This window comes from Euprymna scolopes, chromosome 29, assembly GCF_053919585.1.
Source record: "Euprymna scolopes isolate OS-2025 chromosome 29, ASM5391958v1, whole genome shotgun sequence".
Lineage (NCBI taxonomy): Eukaryota > Metazoa > Mollusca > Cephalopoda > Sepiida > Sepiolidae > Euprymna > Euprymna scolopes.
Window position 1 is genome coordinate 98016804 of NC_136510.1, and position 19759 is coordinate 98036562.

At 34.1% G+C, this 19759-nt stretch overlaps 1 protein-coding gene across 1 annotated transcript in view; it reads left to right on the forward strand.

Annotated features, from left to right (window-relative positions):
* LOC145252788 (uncharacterized) overlaps positions 1-19759 on the forward strand; it is a 55062-nt gene that overhangs the window by 35056 nt on the left and 247 nt on the right. Inside the window, exons 2-4 of the mRNA XM_080112734.1 lie at positions 11843-11939; positions 16900-17087; positions 19654-19759. The exon at positions 19654-19759 is cut by the window's right edge and continues 247 nt beyond it. Of these exons, the coding sequence (XP_079968860.1) occupies positions 11843-11939; positions 16900-17087; positions 19654-19718 (350 nt within the window). The 3' untranslated portion in view covers positions 19719-19759. The remainder of the gene's footprint in view (positions 1-11842; positions 11940-16899; positions 17088-19653) is intronic.

Genomic DNA, 19759 nt, shown 5'->3' on the forward strand with positions numbered 1-19759 from the left:
GTGGAACATATTCGATCTGGTTTTTAGCTGGTAAAAAAGGGGTCAAAACTGAAAAAATTTGGAACTTGGCACACGTAAGTCGACTAAACTAGTTATTTCTACACATGCATAATTTTTTTTTTTTTTTAATTTTTACTTGCATATAGACTTAGATCAGACGAAAATTTGCATAAATTAAAATATAATATTCAAGCATATTTTACGACTGGACAACGTCGGGTTGCCTACTTGTTAATAATAAATCCATAAACTAATACATTCTAATATTTTTCACTTTTTCTTTTTTTTTAGATAAATAATGTTAATTGTTTGAAAATCTTCACACGTATAGGAATGTCGAAATGTTGAAATGCAAAATGTTCATTTCAGCTTGTTGACAAATTTCTATTACTTTTGCATAAGGAAATTCATTCGTAGCTTGAAGTAGTTTAATTTTAGATCTTTCTTATCTATCTGTCGATAGCTCAAACAGTAGGGAACGTGGCTGGAGTAATAAAGGTTTTTGGTTTCAATTCTAGCTAATGACATCGAAGTCATTTTTTTTTTAAATTTTGGAAATCAGTACATATATATATATATATATATATATGTATATATATATATATATATATATATATATATATAAATTAAAATATATTTAAGCGTATTTTACGACCAAAAAAGGCTGGGTGCCTCCTGCTAGTTGAATAATAAATCTTTCTTTGTTTTAAAGGTGTGCATATTTTTTTTTTAATTTTCAATTTTGTCTACATTTCTCTGCATGTAGAAATTCCATTTCTTTTTTTTTTTTTAAGGAATCGAATTTCTATTTATTTACGATTATAAAAACACAAAAACAAGCATGTAACTTTCAGTTTTACTAATTAAGGTACGACAAATTAAGCCACGACAAATGTATGAAAAATAGTGAAACAGTAAACCTTTTTAAATTTTTGGTGCTAATTTAGAATTACACTTACTTAGTAAAAATATAAATGCATTTAGTATTAAAATTGTAAATCTAGGGAGAACGGAAAGGTTCTAATCTAGCCGCATTGATGAATTGTGATACAACGAAACGGTACTGTATGTGGATTATATATATATTACTAGCAAAAGTACCTGTCGTTGACTTGGTTCAAAAACAGCCTACAGAAAATGGACGTTGATTTATAAGTGTGATAGGTTATGAAAAGGAAGGGTTGTAAAGAGATAGCATCGAATTTGGGGGTATCAAAACCAAAGCAAAATATGATGCAAGTAAAAATAATAGATAAACCCCATAATTTATTATACCATACCTGTTCACACTGAAACACTTATCACAATATTCTGTGGATTTATATTAAAAAACCTTGTTAAACTTTGTGACAGATTTCCATTCTATAGAGGTCATGTGCGAACGAACACCCCATAATTTTATTATACTATATTTCTTCAAACTGAAACATAATTATCAAAATATACTTACGCAGATAGATATGAAAAGTCTTTATTAAAGTTTGTGCCTATTTCCATTCTGTGGAGGCCAGGCGCGAACGCAGACCTCACAATTTTATTATATCATCCCTATTTAAGTTAAAACATACTTATCAAAGTATTCTTATGTACATCTATATCAAAAACTCTTGTAAACGTTTTTTTTTAATTTTTAATTGTTTTATTTCTATACTTTGTGGACCAGGCTCCACAATTTTAATGAACCAGCGTTCTGCCAGATCAAACATACCCATTCCTGTGTCTCGATACATCTATTATTATATGTAATCAGTTTTTTAAAATAGTCAACCATATAGGAGCCTATTCGTGACCACACGCGCGCACGCACACACACACAGACATTCAGCTTTATATATATATATATATATATATATATATATATATATAATAAATTCCACAGCCAAACAACGTCGCAGCCCACAAGAGCCATGACAATCAAAGGATTGTCATGGCTCTTGTGGGCTGCGACGTTGTCTGGCTGTGGAATTTATTATATACAATCTCTCACATTCTGAAAATCCTATCATAAGTTGCTCGCTTGGTTAGCATTGCTGGATGGCATCGTCCTTTCGAGTTAAAACTCCTACTTGTGAGACATCGGCTTGGGGTTATTAGCTGGTTGGATGGCCACGTCCCTTGTTGAGATGAAGTAGGTTCATTCCACAGTCGGATTTCGGCGCGGTTTGCTTGATCTGTGTTGGTTAATAGAAATTCTTGTGTACAGGGCGTTTGCTCAGTTGCATGCAAGAGGCTCGGGTTTCGAATCCTGAGTTCGGATGTGTCTAACTGATGAGCCAAAATGAGGGCGAAACTCGAGTCTTGGACTTCCAATCCTTTGACTGTCATGGCTCTTGTGGGCTGCGACGTTGTTTGGCTGTGGAATTTACTATATACAATCTCTCACATTCTGAAAATATATATATATATATACCCATGAAATGGTATGTTAAATAAATTATGATTGGTATTTTTTAGGAATAGGCATCCAATAGAATTTCAATATTTGATACCCACCAAACATCTCCGAGACTGGCAAATGGTAACGAATTTCCTCGAACAATCTACACAATACAAATCAAACTCATTTTTAAAAAATTTTTATGTTCACTAATGTTGGGATGACTAATCGAAATCATAACTTCCTATAAAACTCACATTTTTATATCATCCCTCCTCACACGAGTGTATTTTTATGTCTGCGAAAATATAGGCATAAATTATATAGGTTTTTACGATAAACCAAAATTAAAAAAAAAAAAAAAAACTGGAAAAAGAAAACTAAATATTTAAAGATATAAAAAGAATTGGAATCAGAACCAATCATTTTACCGGAATTGAGAATATAGATCAGAATCTGTAATTGTATCGGAATCAGGAAAAATCGTCCCATCACTAATTTGTAAACTAATTTCCATTTGCACCTAAAGGTGACTTCTTTTTTTTTTTTTTACTTCACCCCTAACAAGACATATCGCCACTTGGGCGTAAGGCACTACTATTTGGGACCATGAAAGATAATAAGATGTTGGTTTACATTACATTTAAAATTCTGCATATCAATAGTCAGGAAAGCAGGTAGCAGGAAGGGAATTCCAAAGTCAAGCTGTCCAATGGAAGAAACGATTAAAGTAGAAAGCTTTCTGGCATTTAGGGATCTCAACAGTGAAGGGGAGTGATTTTGTTGCAAAGCAGGTTTCTTGGGGATATGTAGGTCGAGGGGGCACAGGTGCTGTGAGTTCATCAGAGCACATTCCATTGAAATACTTGTAAACAGGCACAGGGATGCAACGATGCGGCGACGGGGCGAATATTCTTCCAGTTTTTCTATCTAATCATAATGGAGTTTAGATCATTGAAGTGCTGATTTGTTATACAATTTCTCTATTGATAATATTGAAAAGTGATTTGTTTTTAGAGCTGGCGTTCGAACTTTATGATCCAACGTTCAGTTTGTTCGATTTTGTGTTATCTTTATCTTTGATACGTTGTCAAAAAAAAAAAATCCTCATAATTGTTTGTCTTTGAAATAAATAGGTTATCTTTTTTTATTTGTTGTCAAAATACCTGAGATTAGGAGATTTTCAACACATTTTTTTTTTTTAATTCTTTTTCATCTGACCTTAAGATACTTTAGAAAGTTTATTTGTGGCACCCAGTCTGGACAGGTTGAGCTGGCTTTTTCTTTAAAATAGGAAATAACATACGGTTTACAAACGGTCCCTATTCACATATCTATCTATCTATCTATCTATCTATCTATCCATCTATCTATCTACTAGCATGGGGGCGGGGCGTCTTTGCCCGGTCATAAAATATGCTTAAATATATTTTAATTTGTCCAGATTTCGTATATATTATTGTAGAGTCGTGATTCCAAAAGCTAATAAAAAAAAGTATTTGGGTACCATCAGTTAGAATCGAAACCGAAAGCAAAACTGTAGCATTTAAAGCTGGTGACGTTACCACTGTACCAACGTGATACCGATTAAATATTAAAAAAAAAAAAAAACATAAGATAATGTACAAAATGTATAACGATTTTTTTTTCCATTTTTTACTCTTTTAAAAACTATTTTAACCAGCTAAAGATATATGAAGAACGGTCCATAAAAAATCCAATCATTTGAGGGCCCCCTAGCGCTGCTCTGCGACTTTTAGATTCGGAAGTAATAGCGTTTGAAAATATATAGACAGACAGACAGGCACATAACCTTTTTTTATATATTAGATTATATAAAAGGAACTTTTGTGTGTGTCTGTGCTTCACACTCCCATATTTTTAATATCATCGAAATCAGTGAAATCGACCATTTTTCAATCACATCAATGAAGCTGAGATCGGCTGCTCTAGTTGGAAGTCCGTCACGGTGCAGCAAGAGAAAGCTTCACATTCAGTGACTTAGTCTGCAATACATTGTAGTCTACATTGCACTGTAGAGAACCTATTGTTGATTTTATAAAATTATTTTTATATAATGAATGGCTTGCATTAAAGTTTAAAATGCAAAAGTCAAGTATCATGCTTAAATTGTGCTCTAAACAGAAACATTCATTTCAAACATGCCACTGTCATATCAAAGAACCTGCTGTTGATTTTATATGCCTGGTTTTACTGGTTGTGTGATGATAATGGCTTGAATTTAATTTACAATAAAAACAAAATCAAGTATAATGGTGCAATTATACTTTTAATAGAAACATTCATTTCGAACGCGCCCCTATCATGTCAAAGAACCTACTGCTGGTTTTATATGTCAGGCCTTTCTGCTCGTATGGTAATAAAACTTCTCAAATGCACTTGTGATGTTAGGCTGTGTAAGGTTGTTAACTCTGGTTAAAATCACTTGTTCCTTCTTTCATCAGATTATTTCGATTATCGATAAATATCGAAGACCTTCTGATACAAAACCTATATAAGAACACTGCCAAGCACATAAAGTACCTTCGTGTGAAATTTCATAAAAGTCGGCTCTGCCGTTTTTGAGTCTATAGGGAACGAATGCTCACATATACAAAGTTCCTTATATATATATATATATATATATATATATATATATATATATATATATATATATATATATTAGTGATGGTACGATTCCGATACAATTACCGATTCCGTACTAAATTACCGATTCCGATTCTTTATAAATCTTTAAATATTTTACTATAAAAGTGTTATTATGTCCCGATTACCGTAAAAACACATCTTAAATGTCCCTATATTTTCTCAAACGTAGAAACACACTTGTGAGGAGGTGGTCTAGAGATTTCAGTCTTACTGGATGTTTAAATCAATAAATATTCATTATTTTATTATTACTACGAGCAGTGGACGATGTTTCTTAAACCAAAATCAAATAAAAAAGATAATTTAAGGAATCGGTTTTAGCATCGGAAAATAGACTCAAATTTTTCCAATTTCGATACCGATTCCAATATTCCAAAAAGCTCCGATTTGTTCCGATTCCCGATTCCGATTCCAATTAATCGTCCCAACACTAATATATATATAAAGTTAAGGGTCTTACTCTGACATTAATATTAAAAGCCTACTTTTTCTATTTAAAAATTAAAACAAACTTAATATACTCAGTCATCGATATGCAAGCGACTTCATGAAGGTTAACAAATTTGCATATTCCTTTGAAAAATGAGCTTTCATTAATTATTTTTTATGGTTTCTTATATGATTGGTTTCATTTAACTATTACGCTTAATTCTTTTTATGCATAGTTTTTGCATCAGGCATAATTGTGTAAAATTTAGGATGAAAACATTCGAGCATACTGACATGTTATAATATATATATATATATATATATATTAATTTTATTTATACAAACATTAATGGCTACATATGTGCATACATGTTTCTGTAATCACCCGCGTTGGGGGATTACGACTTCAGGCCAAGAATTACCGTCGAAATATATATATATATATATATATATATATATATATATATATATATATATATATATATATATATATATGTTTAATGGTTAAATTCTGTAAATAAAAATATAGACACATATATTTAAGTTAAGAATTTATTGTTTAGCACAAGGAATATATAGATGGGAGTTATGTTAATTTCCTTAATCCATGGATTTTCAAAAATGGCTCATATCATCAGAGGATTCCCTTTCCTCTGATGATATGAGCCATTTTTGAAAATCCATGGATTAAGGAAATAAATATAATTTTTTTTCTATATATTCCGTGTTTCAAACAATATATTCTTAACTCGAATATATGTGTTTATATTTTGATTTACAGAATTTAAATTTAACCATTAAACTTATATATTGCTCTATTTTTAAATATTGAGCTTTACCTTTTTGGCAAGCATCATCCTGAAAGTATTACCTCAATGTAATATCTGACAGGATAATTTACTTGATCTTTAATCTGTGACTTATCTCACTTGCATAATGTATGTATGTATGTATATATATATATGTATTTATATATGTGTGTATGTATATATGTGTGTGTGTGTGTGTGTGTGTGTGTGTGTGTATGTATATATATATGTATGTATATATGTGTGTACATATGTGTGTGTGTATGTATATATGTGTGTATGTATATATATATATGTGTGTGTGTGTATATATGTGTGTGTGTGTGTGTGTATGTATGTATGTATATATATATATATATATATATATATATATAGAGAGAGAGAGAGAGAGAGCTTGTCAGTGTATGTGCGAAACGTCTCTACCAAACTTCTCTCTGAATATTTGGTCTACGGACTTGAAATTTGATACATAGGATATTTGGACCTCAGGAACACTTCATATTTTGGATTTTAGCCTGTAAAATAGCTGCTAAGAGGTCAAAGTTTTAAAAAAAGCAGTTGACATTGGAAGGAGTAAATAGACTAACTTCTAAGTATGCATACATATACATTTTTGCTTGAAACCACTTAATTTTTAGCTGTCTTTATCCATCTGGTGATAGCTCAGACAGTAACAAAGGCTGAAGTGCTAAATAAGAGTGATGGCTAGCGTGCTGAATGTTTTAGTTTCGATTCTATCTGGTGTCACTGTAGTTGTTTTGGGTTTTTTTTAAAAACTTTTGTAAATCATTACTTTATATATTGGGTACAATATAATAATCAATAGAGAATTGGCTCTATAATAATAAATACGTAATCTGCATGAAGTAAAATATCATTTAAGCGTATTTTGTGACCGGGTAATGCCGGGCGACCTGCTAGTATATACATAACTTTATTCCAGATTTTTCAAGATAGTTACAAGGCTTAGTAACTCTCTCTCTCTCTCTCTCTCTCTCTCTCTCTCTCTCTCTCTCTCTCTCTCTCTCTCTCTCCAACCTCCTTGGTCTTTCTTCTTCAGGGGAGTGGTATTAGTCTATCTCTTTCACTGTATCTATTTTTCTCCTTCACAGTGTCTATCCTTTCTCCTTACTGCCCCTTCATATTGTAACATTCATGTCAATCAATACAGAACTATAAGTTTGTCGCTCTTGCTGTTTATTGCATATTTTGACATGCCTGTCATCACAGTAATTCTGTAGTTGGGTCACAATCACAACAACCAGCTGACCTTTTCTCTCCATGAGAAAATATAATAAACCTGTCCTCATTTAAAATTGTGTCCTCACCATTTTAAACCTCTTCAGTGCATTTATCCCGTTTTTTTTTTTTTTTTTTTTTCTAGTGTAAATAAAGGAAAGGGTGGCTATTTTTTCAACACAATCAAAACATATAACCACTGAAGCGTTAAGAGCTACTTTGATAGGAGCCAGATTTATAGGATCGATACCTCGGCAGGGAGTTGGGCAGCAAGATGCTTGCCATATTACATTTAAATATTCTGCATGCTGGTACAGTCGGTGAAACAGGAAGCAGGGAAGGCAAACAGTTTAAGCAAAGAATCTATTAGAGTAGAAAATGTCTCAGAATCTGCGGACCTCTATAGCGAAGAGGTAGAATTTTGCTGCTAGTCCAGTAGGTATTATTGTTGTTATGCTTGAAAGCAAATAAAATCGGTCCAATGTTTAATTGGTATTGAGTATTTCAAATTAAACTGGATTTAATTTTTGAGATGAGGATCGATGATTCGTTATTTTGATTCTCTGGACTACTGTTCTCATTTTGAGTATTCGTTTTTTTTTTTTTTTTTTTGTTTTTTTTTTTCCACAAAGTTTTGGCCAATGTAACCTCTGACGTTCTTCAGATGTATCTTATTTATCTTGGAATTTACAAAAACTTGCGGCATGACTGATAAAAAAATCGGTTCTAAGTGACTCTCTTCTGGAGGTTATAGGTTCAAACTTCAGTGCGGGCGATACTCAAAAAACAATTGTGAATTACTTAAGACTTCTACTCGGTCATGGCTGACATAATGAGAGTTTGTTACTCTCGTAGATTAAATAAAGAGTTTCGTTCAAAATTCTGTGCAGATTCCAGAGTTTGACAGAAAGTTTCCAGAGTTTGACAGAAGGTTTCTGGAGTTTGACAGAAAGTTTCCGGAGTTTGACAGAAAGTTTCCGGAGTTTGACAGAAAGTTTCTGGAGTTCGACAAGATGCACCTGATGAAGGTCGGAGGTTACATCAGTTGAAACGTCGTGTGAATAACAGTAGTTTGAGTAATCCAACTTATCAATCCTCATCTCAAAAATGCAGAAGCAGAGAATCGTGACTTATTAAGGCCAAAAGCCACTCGAGGATAAGTGTTAATGAGATGGATGGGTTTGTTTGTCAGGATGAAAAATATTATGAGAGGATTGAAAATAATGAATAAAATTTGATCTCCAAGGACATTTTATGACATGTGTTTATTGACGATGAGTTTAAAATCGATCGTGTTATAGCCCTCAGGAAAGCAATCTTGTAGCAGCGAGTTCAAGGGCCAAAACGTTTTGAAAATAACGCTCAAGATGAGAACTGTTGTCCGAATAATCCAAACATTACAAAAAAAAATGTCTTGCTTTTTTTTTTCGGACGTGTCAAGGAGCATGTCAGAGTAGGGCCATATGTCTCTCTTCTTCTTGCCTTTGTCTAAAACAGTATTGAATTGCATACTCTTTCTGGCGAGCTTCGCCACATGATTGAGAACAGAATTTACATATGTGAGGATTAGTATACTAAGATCCTGGTATATTTTTTTTCAAGGCTGTTTTGCCATCCTTCCACGTCTATTCAAATAGCTTCCTATAGGTCTTTTTCTCCTTAGTGTAATATATATATATATATATATATATATATATATATATATATATATATATATATATATATGAATAACAGTATAGTTACATTGCAAGATCCAAATATTCATTTTTCATGCAAAACAGCTCCTCCAGCATGTTAAAATTTCAGTACATTTTTTTTTTTTACAGATCTGTTACATTATGTAGAGCCCGTCGACTATTTTGCCAATACCGACTCTTTTCGTGCATATACTCCTCAGAAAAAAAAAAATAGAAATTCTTCGCTTAAAAAGAAAAAGTGCATGACAATATAATGTCGAAAAAAAAATATTATGAAAATCACTCCAGAGTGTTTGTGTGTATATGAACTAGCATGCATGCAAATAAAATGTTCGTTGCGTGTATGTACACGAGAGTTACTTGGCCTTTTGGCCTAGATCAGGGTGTGGTATCTGTTCTTCAGATGCTGCACTTCATTTTCTTGTTCTCTTTCAGTGGAGGAGAAATCCTTCACGACTGAGACAATTTTTATTTTTGTACCTTTCTCCACGTTAAAAAACGACCGTGGTGTCTAACTCTGTCCCGTGGGGAGGCATTGTAAATAGGTACATAGGATATCATTGCGGTAACCGGTGCGTATTGAAGGGGTGGGTGTGTGTGTATGTGTGTGTGTGCATGTGTGTATGTATGTATGTATGTGTGCAATTGTATAGGTTGATGAATTGCTGACTAAGAAATAGGAGCCCCTCTTCCTGGTGTTTCGATGAAGTGACGGATCAAAAGCATAGGCTTTATAACTAGGAAAACACACACCCGGAATAGGTGTCCGGAAAGGAGATGCCAGTGTGCGAGAGGGAGATCACTTAAATTTCTTATATAATTTTCTCTAATTTTTTATTATTTAATTTTTTTTCCATAGTATTTTGTTTGACTTATTAGTTTTAAGTTGAACCTAAATACGAAATTGTGGAATTGAAATTTTCAATAACAAAAGATGATGGCCTCTACATGTGTGGGTCGAATTCAATGACTTTTATTTATTTATTTTTTACACTGCAATAATTATTTTTAGTTCTTATGTTTCTAAATATCTCCATTTTCTTCTATCAACATCAAGGCAGGATAAGGCATGTCGAGCAGCTCCTGCACAGACGTGGCAACAATATTCCATTTTAGGATGTATTTGGCTCGTATACAGATAGAAGATTGCATTGGCAGTGAGATACATACTGGAGTGGTAGAATGATCCTGCTAACCCAAAAGTTCTCTTTCAATGTTACCATACCAACAAAGTCTCCTGTTCTGCATACATCTCCACATGCTGTTCAAATTTAATCTTTCTCTGACGTCCTCAGATCTAAACATGTTAAGATTTCATATTATTTGAATTCATCGAACTACTGTTCTCATCTAGAGTGATTTTTCACAACACTTTGGTTGATGTAACCTTCGACCTTCTTCAGGTGTATCTTGCTAAATTTGGGAATGTTTCTGTTGAACTCGAGAATTTGGACAGAATTTCGAGTGAAACTCTTTATTTACTTCACAAAGTAGCATGCTCTTGTTCTGTCAGCCATGACTAGATAGAGGTCCTTAGTAATTCACAATTGTATTTTTTTTTCTTTTGACGCAAGGACCCGTAAAGCAACGATTAGAGTACTTGGAAAAATCAATTGTAAAAAATGATATGCTCCTAAAGGTTGAAGGTTCAATCCTCAGTGTGTGCGACTAAAAAATGTAATTGTGAATTATTAAGGACTTCTATCCAGTCATGGCTGACGGAACAAGAGCATGCTACCCTCATGAAGTAAATAAAGAGTTCCGCTCAAAATTGTCCAAATTCCCAAGTTCGACAGAAACATTCACGAGTTCTACAAGATACACCTAAAAAAGCTTGGAGGTTACATCGACCGAAAGGTTGTAAAAAATCACACCCAAGATGAGAACCGTAGTCTGATGAATCCAGATAATACGAATAACCAATCCTCATCTCAAATTCAGAAATGTGATATTAAGATTTACCTTACACACCCATCATATATCATTTTCATCGATTTTTTTCGGGGTTTTTTTTTTTTAGTTGTACCACTCCAAACTAACCTATCTCTGCCCAGGTCTTTATTTAATCGTCTTCCTTTCAAATCTATCCTTATCACATCTGCCGTTATTTTTCTTGGCTTTCCCCTGCAAACTGACCTTGCTATCTCAACTGTCCTGCACCCACGACTTCTCATTCATTCCATCAATGTGACGAAACCAACAAAGTCTCCTGGTCTGCACACATCTCCATATATTGTTCGGATTTAATCTTACTCTTATGCAATCAGTACCTGTAGCTTTCAAGCAAAGTTCTCCCATACTTACTATGAGCCTGTTAGCCTAAAATCAAACACCATAAAAAACCTATCCAATACAGAATAGCCCCAAAAAGTTTGCTTATTTAATATCAAGATTTATTGAAATTAAAAAAAAAAAAATATTTTGGAAATATTCTGTATTGGATATGTTTTATTTTATGATTCATCTTACACATCCGTTGTCCTTTTGTGTATAAATTCTCTCCATGCAACACCTATCCTCGACCCTCGCTGGCCAGGTTGTTTTCATGATTGTGTATACTGACATGAAGCTGTCTTTATGAAGTTAAAGTACTCAATATCCGTTTCTTTCTCTGGTTGCAGTTTCCGCAGATACTTCATTAGAACTTATACAACGAGAATGCAAAGAAGAGTATCGCGCAATTCGTGAAAAAGAAAACCGTCAAGAAAATGGTTGTCCGTAAGTATCGATTTTTTTTTTTTTTTTTTTTTTGTAAAATCGGTTTTATCACCCTAAACTCTGATTTTTTTTTTTTTTTTTTTTTTACACGGTGGTCACCACTTATCCAGGCCCGGAAGCCACTCAGGGATAAGGGTTATTGCAAGTACAGTACGTTAGTGTGGAGATTTAATGAAGTATTTACTTAAGGAGGCGGTTCATTAGGAATTTGTTTATGTTGGATTTGAAGACATCCAGGTTGTAGTCAGGTGGGAAGCAGGCAGATGGAACAGAGTTCCACAGGCGTGCAGTTCTAAGGAAGGAGCTTTGTTTATGGAACCTACGTTTTGATTTAGACACAGATAAAGAGTGGGGAAATTTTTGACAGTGGATTCAACTAGACAGGTGTTTTTCGTAAAAGATTGGCGAGGGGGGACCAGAGATTGGAGTTCAGACGAGCACCTGCCATGGAAATAACGATAAAACAAAGATAGGCTCGCAACATCTCTTCTGTGGGAGAGAGGTTGCAGGGAAGAGAAAAGGGCCCCCCCCCCCACTAAGCCACAAAGTCTATTTTGTACTGTGTCAAGGCAGGATAGGCTGTTTTTAGCAGCTCCTGCCCAGATATGGCAGCAGTATTCCATCATTGGACATACTTGGCTTTTATACAGATAGAGAATTGCATCAGTAGTGAGATATCTTCTGGAGCGGTAGAAGAATCCCACCATCTTTCCAGCAACCTTGGCAACAGACTTGATGTATGTGTTCCAGGTTATTTTCTGCTATTAATAATAAGCTTTGCTTTTGGAACGACTCTTGCATTAAACAACACCCCCTACAGAATGTATAAGGTAATTCTAAAATAGATGATCTCATTAAAACAGCATATACTACACTACCTTTTCCTCTCGAATTTAGCATTGCAATTAATGGTAAGAGTGTTCGTTAATGGGTCAGGAAATTGAGGTGGGGGGTAGTCAATCATTGATAAAGTCATATCAAAGACTAAAGAAAATGGTATTTGATGCCCTTTGCTAAACACTCGGTATTATAAGAGGATCAAGGACAAGTGGAGTGCCACCCTCCCTTACACTTTGGTGTAGCAGTTTACAAAAAGGGAGACTTCAGGTTGTTCTCAACTATAGTCAGCCACTTAACTTAGTTTGCTTGAAGCATTGAGGACTGTTGACGTTGTTGAGAAGTTTTGTTGCCTTGGTGATATAATTGGAGCACAGGGTGAAGTAGGTGCTGGTGTGATTGCAAGAATTGGGAGTGGATGAAGTAAGTTCCAGAAACTTCTGCCATAACTAACCAGCAGAGCATTACCACTGTCGATCAACTGTAACAGAGCCACTAGCACTGTTAGCAGACGCAGCAGCCGTATGACAGTTAATATATGCAAATGACCAAGCCGGCTGTGCAAAGTGACATCACAGCAGGGACAAAAAGGCACACATGGCTGGAGAAGGACGGTAGAAGACGTGTTTGAGACATGGCTGGAAAATAACAGCGAGTGATTCATGGATGACAAGAATATCTTAAAAAGACGTGTCAATGTGAGAAATGAACTGTTTGAAACAAGAGACAGTGTGTTGTTGGAAATACCACAAATAAATGCCTTCTTTTTTTTTTTTTTTAACTGAAAAAGTGAGTCAAATTTATTTCCTTTTCTTTTCTTGTTTTCTTACGATGGAATCTATATCTTAACATGTAACATTGCACAATCAGACAGGTGTTTGAAGTGTGATGGTGTATGGAAGTGAAACCTAGTTAATGAAGATTGAGGACATGCGTTGCATGAAGATAAATAACATTAAGAATGTAAATCTTAATGACTGGTTTAAAGCTGGTAATCTCAGAGGAAGCTCAAATCTAGACCGTATAGAGAGATGTGTGTAAATTAGGAGACTTTGTTGGTTTGGTAACATTGAAAGAATGGATAAAAATGCTTGGATTAATAGATAGAGAACAATTGAGGTATCTGTCAGTTGGCCAGGCAAAGGCCAAAGATGACGTGTGAGGAAGTGATAAAGATTTATTTGAGAGTAAAAGGGATGAATAAAGATCTAGGCAGAAATAGTTTTTTTTATATATATATATTGAAATTGATCCTGGCAAGATATAAAGCCATTTGATGCAAAAAGCTAAAAATACTATTATGTCTGTGCAAAAGCTTTTGCCAATTTAATATTTCATCTTGAAAATGAAAAACTGTATTTTTGAAAATCTTTATTCAAAAAAAATCCCAAACTTTCTTCTTTATAACTTGATTCCATCTGCCAATGAGCTTATGAATGCCTTACATATAAAATTTTGTTTTTTGATGTGAAATATGGGTGCTAATGCACTTACTGATCCGCGCTATTTTTTAAATCATATTTCCAAGTTTAATTACAGTTTTATGATATTTTTTTTTTTTATTCAATTGTAAGGTTAAAGTACAGAATAGGTACAAAACACCCTCCCCTCCCATGTTAAGAATGGCTTTTTAAATAATAACGTTAGTATTCCATCACGAATCAATAAGTGCATGAGTACCGAAATATGAATATTAACTAATTCATGTATTCCAAAGCGCCATGTTAAAATTCCAAAGTATAAATAATTTATAGCCAATTAAAGTTTTATTTTCCTATTTGGCTTTCCCACCTTTGTATATACAGGGTGACCCAAAAAACACAAAATCTAAATGGAGGCCATCTAGAACATATGTTGTAGAACGGAGAAAAAAAGGCCAAAGACCCTAGTGTTTTGATGTGATGTTTTGAATATAATAAACTAGTTATGACCAAAGTTTCATTTCATTTGGACAAAACACTAAGAAACGGGGCCTCATTAGAGTTTGGGCCCGTTTTTTTTTTGGGGGGGGGGTCACCCTGTATTACAGTCACATACATGCTAGCTGTTCAGTCCAGGTGTTGCCTTGGAGTATTTATACTTAAATTTTTGTTTTGCATTAACCATGAAAATTGAATAACATGATTATACAAGGAGAAAAATTTGTGATAATTGTGAAATAAAATGCACGTAAACTTTAGTTATGGATGTGAAATATTAATCTAACTAGTGTTTAATCTCCTTGTGATGTTAACCTAAGGTCAAATAAGAGATGACAAATTGGGGATACTTGGATTTGAATCTACTTTTAGAACACGGCAATTTTGCTTCTAAATATATATATTTTTTTTTTTTTAATACTTCTGCTTAGTTATGCATTCCCCAAATCTGACTCATACTGGTGTAATATTATATTCATATGCCGGGCAATGACGAAGGTGTGCTAGTCAACAATTATGATGATTCAAGCCAAAAAAGTTTTGTCAGCTAAAATGTTTTAGAATAATCAATTTTTTTTTTTTTTTTATTATTACATAGGATTCACCACTTATCAAGGCCCAGAGGCCACTCGAGGATAAGTGTTATTGAGTATACAGTAGTCAATGGGACAATATCGTAGTAATCATTAGTAGTGGAAATTTGGTAAATTGGATTACTTAAGGGGACGGTTCATCAAGAATTTGTTTATGTTGGACTTGAAGACTACCAAATTGTAGTTAGCTGGCAAAGAGGCAAACGGAAGAGAGTTTGCATGTCACTATTTAGAATAAATATTTATTTACATTAATTTAGAAATGTAACTTAAAAATGTTATCATAACAATTTAATTGACAACTTAAAATAATGACATGCAAAGACACCAGGTGATTACCTTAGTAACGTATACTAATGACATAAGGAGAGAGATTGAAAGACATGTATCTGTTAGCCAAAAATCGGGAGTCATAGAGAGCAGACACAGCCAGACTCAAGAGAGGGACAGACACGGTCTTCAAATCGTGATGGCTCCAAGTAGAGAGAGTCAGAAATGGCGATAGTTAGAATCAGCGTTGCAAGTTTCCAAAAGAGAAAAACACTCTGGAATAAGATGTTGCTGAAAATAAAACCCAAGGCTCTGTCATTTCTTGGAGAGAATTTCGATTGTAGCTTCCGGTCAAATAAGACCAAAGATGAACCAGATATGTTCCCGATTGGCCAGATGTTGAAACCCCAAATAAATGTTATTCTTTTGTGTTGTAAAGGTATTAATGTATATTATTGTCCTGCCATAAATTTTTTATAAATGTACACGCACACACGCACACACACACACAATGCCTACTAGACACTGTCCTTGAGTGTCTAAGGTCTCTCTGTACAAGGGTTTGCCAGAACAATCTGGCATGAGGATACTTTTTCCATATAAGTAAACCCTGACTAAATATTCAAAATCACATAGTATTCGCAGCCCAAATAAGATCTCCTCACTACGGCTACCCCACAGCTTTTGCGATGAATGGTGCACCTTCTCCAAGTGATGTTACCTCAAGTAATAGCACAAAGCCGGATACTCCACCAGAGTAGATGAATTCTTGTCCTGGAATCCAGTAAAACCAAGAGACCAAAACGAAAGATATGCTACAACATATGAAAATGGTTAATTGGGGAGAGGAAAATTATGTTCTCAATTTCTTTACTAACTCAGTGCTTGAGAAATAAAGAACTTTAATGGAACATTCGAATATCTATGTATCTCATATAGAGTTCAAGTGTTAGCCTCAGGTTGCGGGCCCCTTGATTTCTGAGAACTTCGACTGAAGTAAAATACAACAAGATCTAGATTAGATGATCACAATGCTGGATGGTCATAGATGAACACACATATATACAAGCGTATATACACTCAGACAATCTAACCACAAGAAGACACACACACACATATTTACACCCCACCCTCCGATAATATTACACCGGTTATATCCATGTTAATTCTGATTTATTAATTCATGCGATGATACTTGATATTACACCAGTCAAGTGGCCAAAATTTTCTGATGCCAGAAATTTTGGATCCCTTTTGTATGCTAGATCCCATATGTTAAATCGATTATGGTTTGGTGGCATTATTCAAAAGAATATTTGATTTTTTTTTTTTTTTTTTCAGCGAATACAAGAAACTTGTCACCTGCATTGCGAAGGTCAATTTTACAGCAGTCAACTCTTTCGTCAACGATCACAAACCTGATAACTGCGATTTTTCTGATGAGGAACTCCAAAATCTTCAAAAATACAGCAATATGGGATCAACCACGGCGACAACAATCACGACTGAAAGCCATGGTTCCTCTACACGTAAGAAACACTTTTTTTTTTCTTTTTTTTTTTTATCTGGTGCTTATTTACATTGGTGATTTATATATATATTTATATATATATATATATATATATATATATATATATATATATATATGTGTGTGTGTATATATATATATAGAGAGAGATAGATAGATATATAAGAACAAACAGTTAATAAAACATGTTAAAAACACTGAAAAAGAGTTAAAAACATTTAATCTGAAAAGGAAACACTTGATAAGTGGATATATATATATATATATATATATATATATATATATATATATATATATACATATATATACCAACACATTTCAGATGAAAACATTATGTACTTGCATGTCATGTCGAAATTAGTATAAATCTTTTAAAAATTATGAAAAATTAGCCAATAGATGTGCTTGGATATAGTTTTAACAAAAAATTATCCACAATATGTTCTGTTTAAAAATGGTGGACCCTTAATTTGAACTAATTTAAGTCATCAAGGGAGATAATTTCAGTTTCTGATACTAAATTGGTCGCACAACTCTTCCACATTAAAAAAAAATACAATAAAACTCGATAATTTGATAAATTCTATTTTTACTTGTAATTATTTTTCTGCTGTATCATGTTTTACAAATTTTGGGGAATTTGCATTAATTTCGACATGATACGTATGTAACAATGTTTTTACCTAAAACGCATTGCTTTAAAAAGATCACTAATGTAAAGAGGCACTATGTATCCTTTTATTTTTAATGTCACAACTAGGGGTCCATGGCTCCTACTCAAACAGATTTTTTTTAAACGCATTTGTTTTTGTTTTTTTTGTTTTGTTTTTTTTTAAAATACAACATTTACATCTGAAACGTGGTTTCAAAGACATTTTGTCTGTTTATCTAAAACTAATGTTAATTTTATTTTAAACAAACTGTACCCATCTGACATAGCCTAGGATAAGTTAATCTCATTTTACTTTAAATTTTTTGCAAAATAACATGTAAGCAGGCACTCATCTAGTTACAACCACTATCAACAACTTCCCTAATTCTATTTCTGTGCCTAAAACTAAACGAAAATCCCATGAGCAGATCTTCTTTCCTTGAACTATTCGTCTGTGGAACACAATACTGTGGGGCTGCTTCCCAGCTGACTATAATATTGCTTCTATATAGATATTGTTATAGCGACCAAAAAAAGAAAAAATAACTCTAATAAAGAAATTAAGAGTTATGTGAAATGACATCACCAGTAAAGAAAAAAAACTAAAAGGAGAAGGAGGATGATCACAAGAGACGTAGAGCACGGAATTAAATAATTTTCAAGATCATGTGAGAGGCGAGAAGAACGTTCGAGACCATGTGAGTGACGTCAAAGTCATAACATAGAAAAAGCAAGTTGGAGTTCTTTTCTATTCATTGTCTTTTTTGCGACTGAAAACTACAATGTGTTGGTTCTAAGACAATGTTGCAGATAAATGAATAAGACTTAAGACATGCCAGCTAATAATTTAACCGGATTCTTTCATATTAAAAATTCTAGATCTGGAAGAAGCTAATTATGGTCACAGTAAAATGTTTGTCTGCAATGTGTTTAATGTTTTAATTTTTTATTCATAAATATTTGTTTTGTACTTCAAAGACATTGAGCTTGACAGTCGGAAATATGAAATACACGGTGGAACGAACTTGATTATATAGTAGAGCTAATATCTATTCAATGTAGCTGCCTTCAGCCTCAACCACCAGCTCGATATGGGTCCGGAACTGGGGGCATACCTTTTCCATAAGCGCCGGTGGCGATCAGGCTGGCTTTAGTATTATAGGAGGTTATGTTGGTGTTCTTGACAGAGTACCAAATGAAGTACTCCCATGGGTTCAGTTCAGGAGGAGTGGGGCCGGTGAGAGGCTGGAACAAAGTTGTAGCACTCCTTCTGAAGCCAAGCCTGGCTCTCTTTGGACGTGGGCCAGTGTCGAGTCCTGCTGCCACACTCACGGTCTGCCATTGGCCACCTGATTGCACCAGGGGATCACCACACTCTTCAGCACATCCAGATACACTTTGGTGTTGTCTTTCAAGCCCACTTCGAAGATGTGAGGTTGTATTGTGTGGCCCTTACTTGAAACCACACCAAAGATCATGACCGTGGCCAAAACTTTGTTTTCGTCACCCTAGGCATGTCCCTGTTATTCGTGGCAATCCCGCAATGTATTTTTAGGGTGCTGGCAATGGTCTTGTTGTCATAACTTGGATTGGTACAGAGCATGAGTTGTACAGTGGCACATCTCCGTTCTCGCTCGCTGAACAATGTGTTACTTTCAGATATGATAGAAGGCTCCTATCGCTCTTGGGGTTTGTACACAACTGTCCAACTAGTAGATGCTCTGCAACAAAAAAAAAGAAAAACGGATTTCATCATATGGAAATGGAATCGTGTCGTCTTTTCTCTGGCGACAATTTTATCGTTCCACCCTGTAGATAATGGACTTTCAGAATATGTATGCTTATGGGGGTTTTAAATGTTTAAAATAAAATTCAAAATTTCTTATGTGATTTTTTTTTTTTAATTTCATTACAGGACTAACAGTGGTGAATACTCTACTTCTGCTTGTGCTGATCCTGCCCGTGTTGTGTTTCATTTAAACCAAACACATGGACGTTTTTTTTTTTGTTGTTTTTTGTTT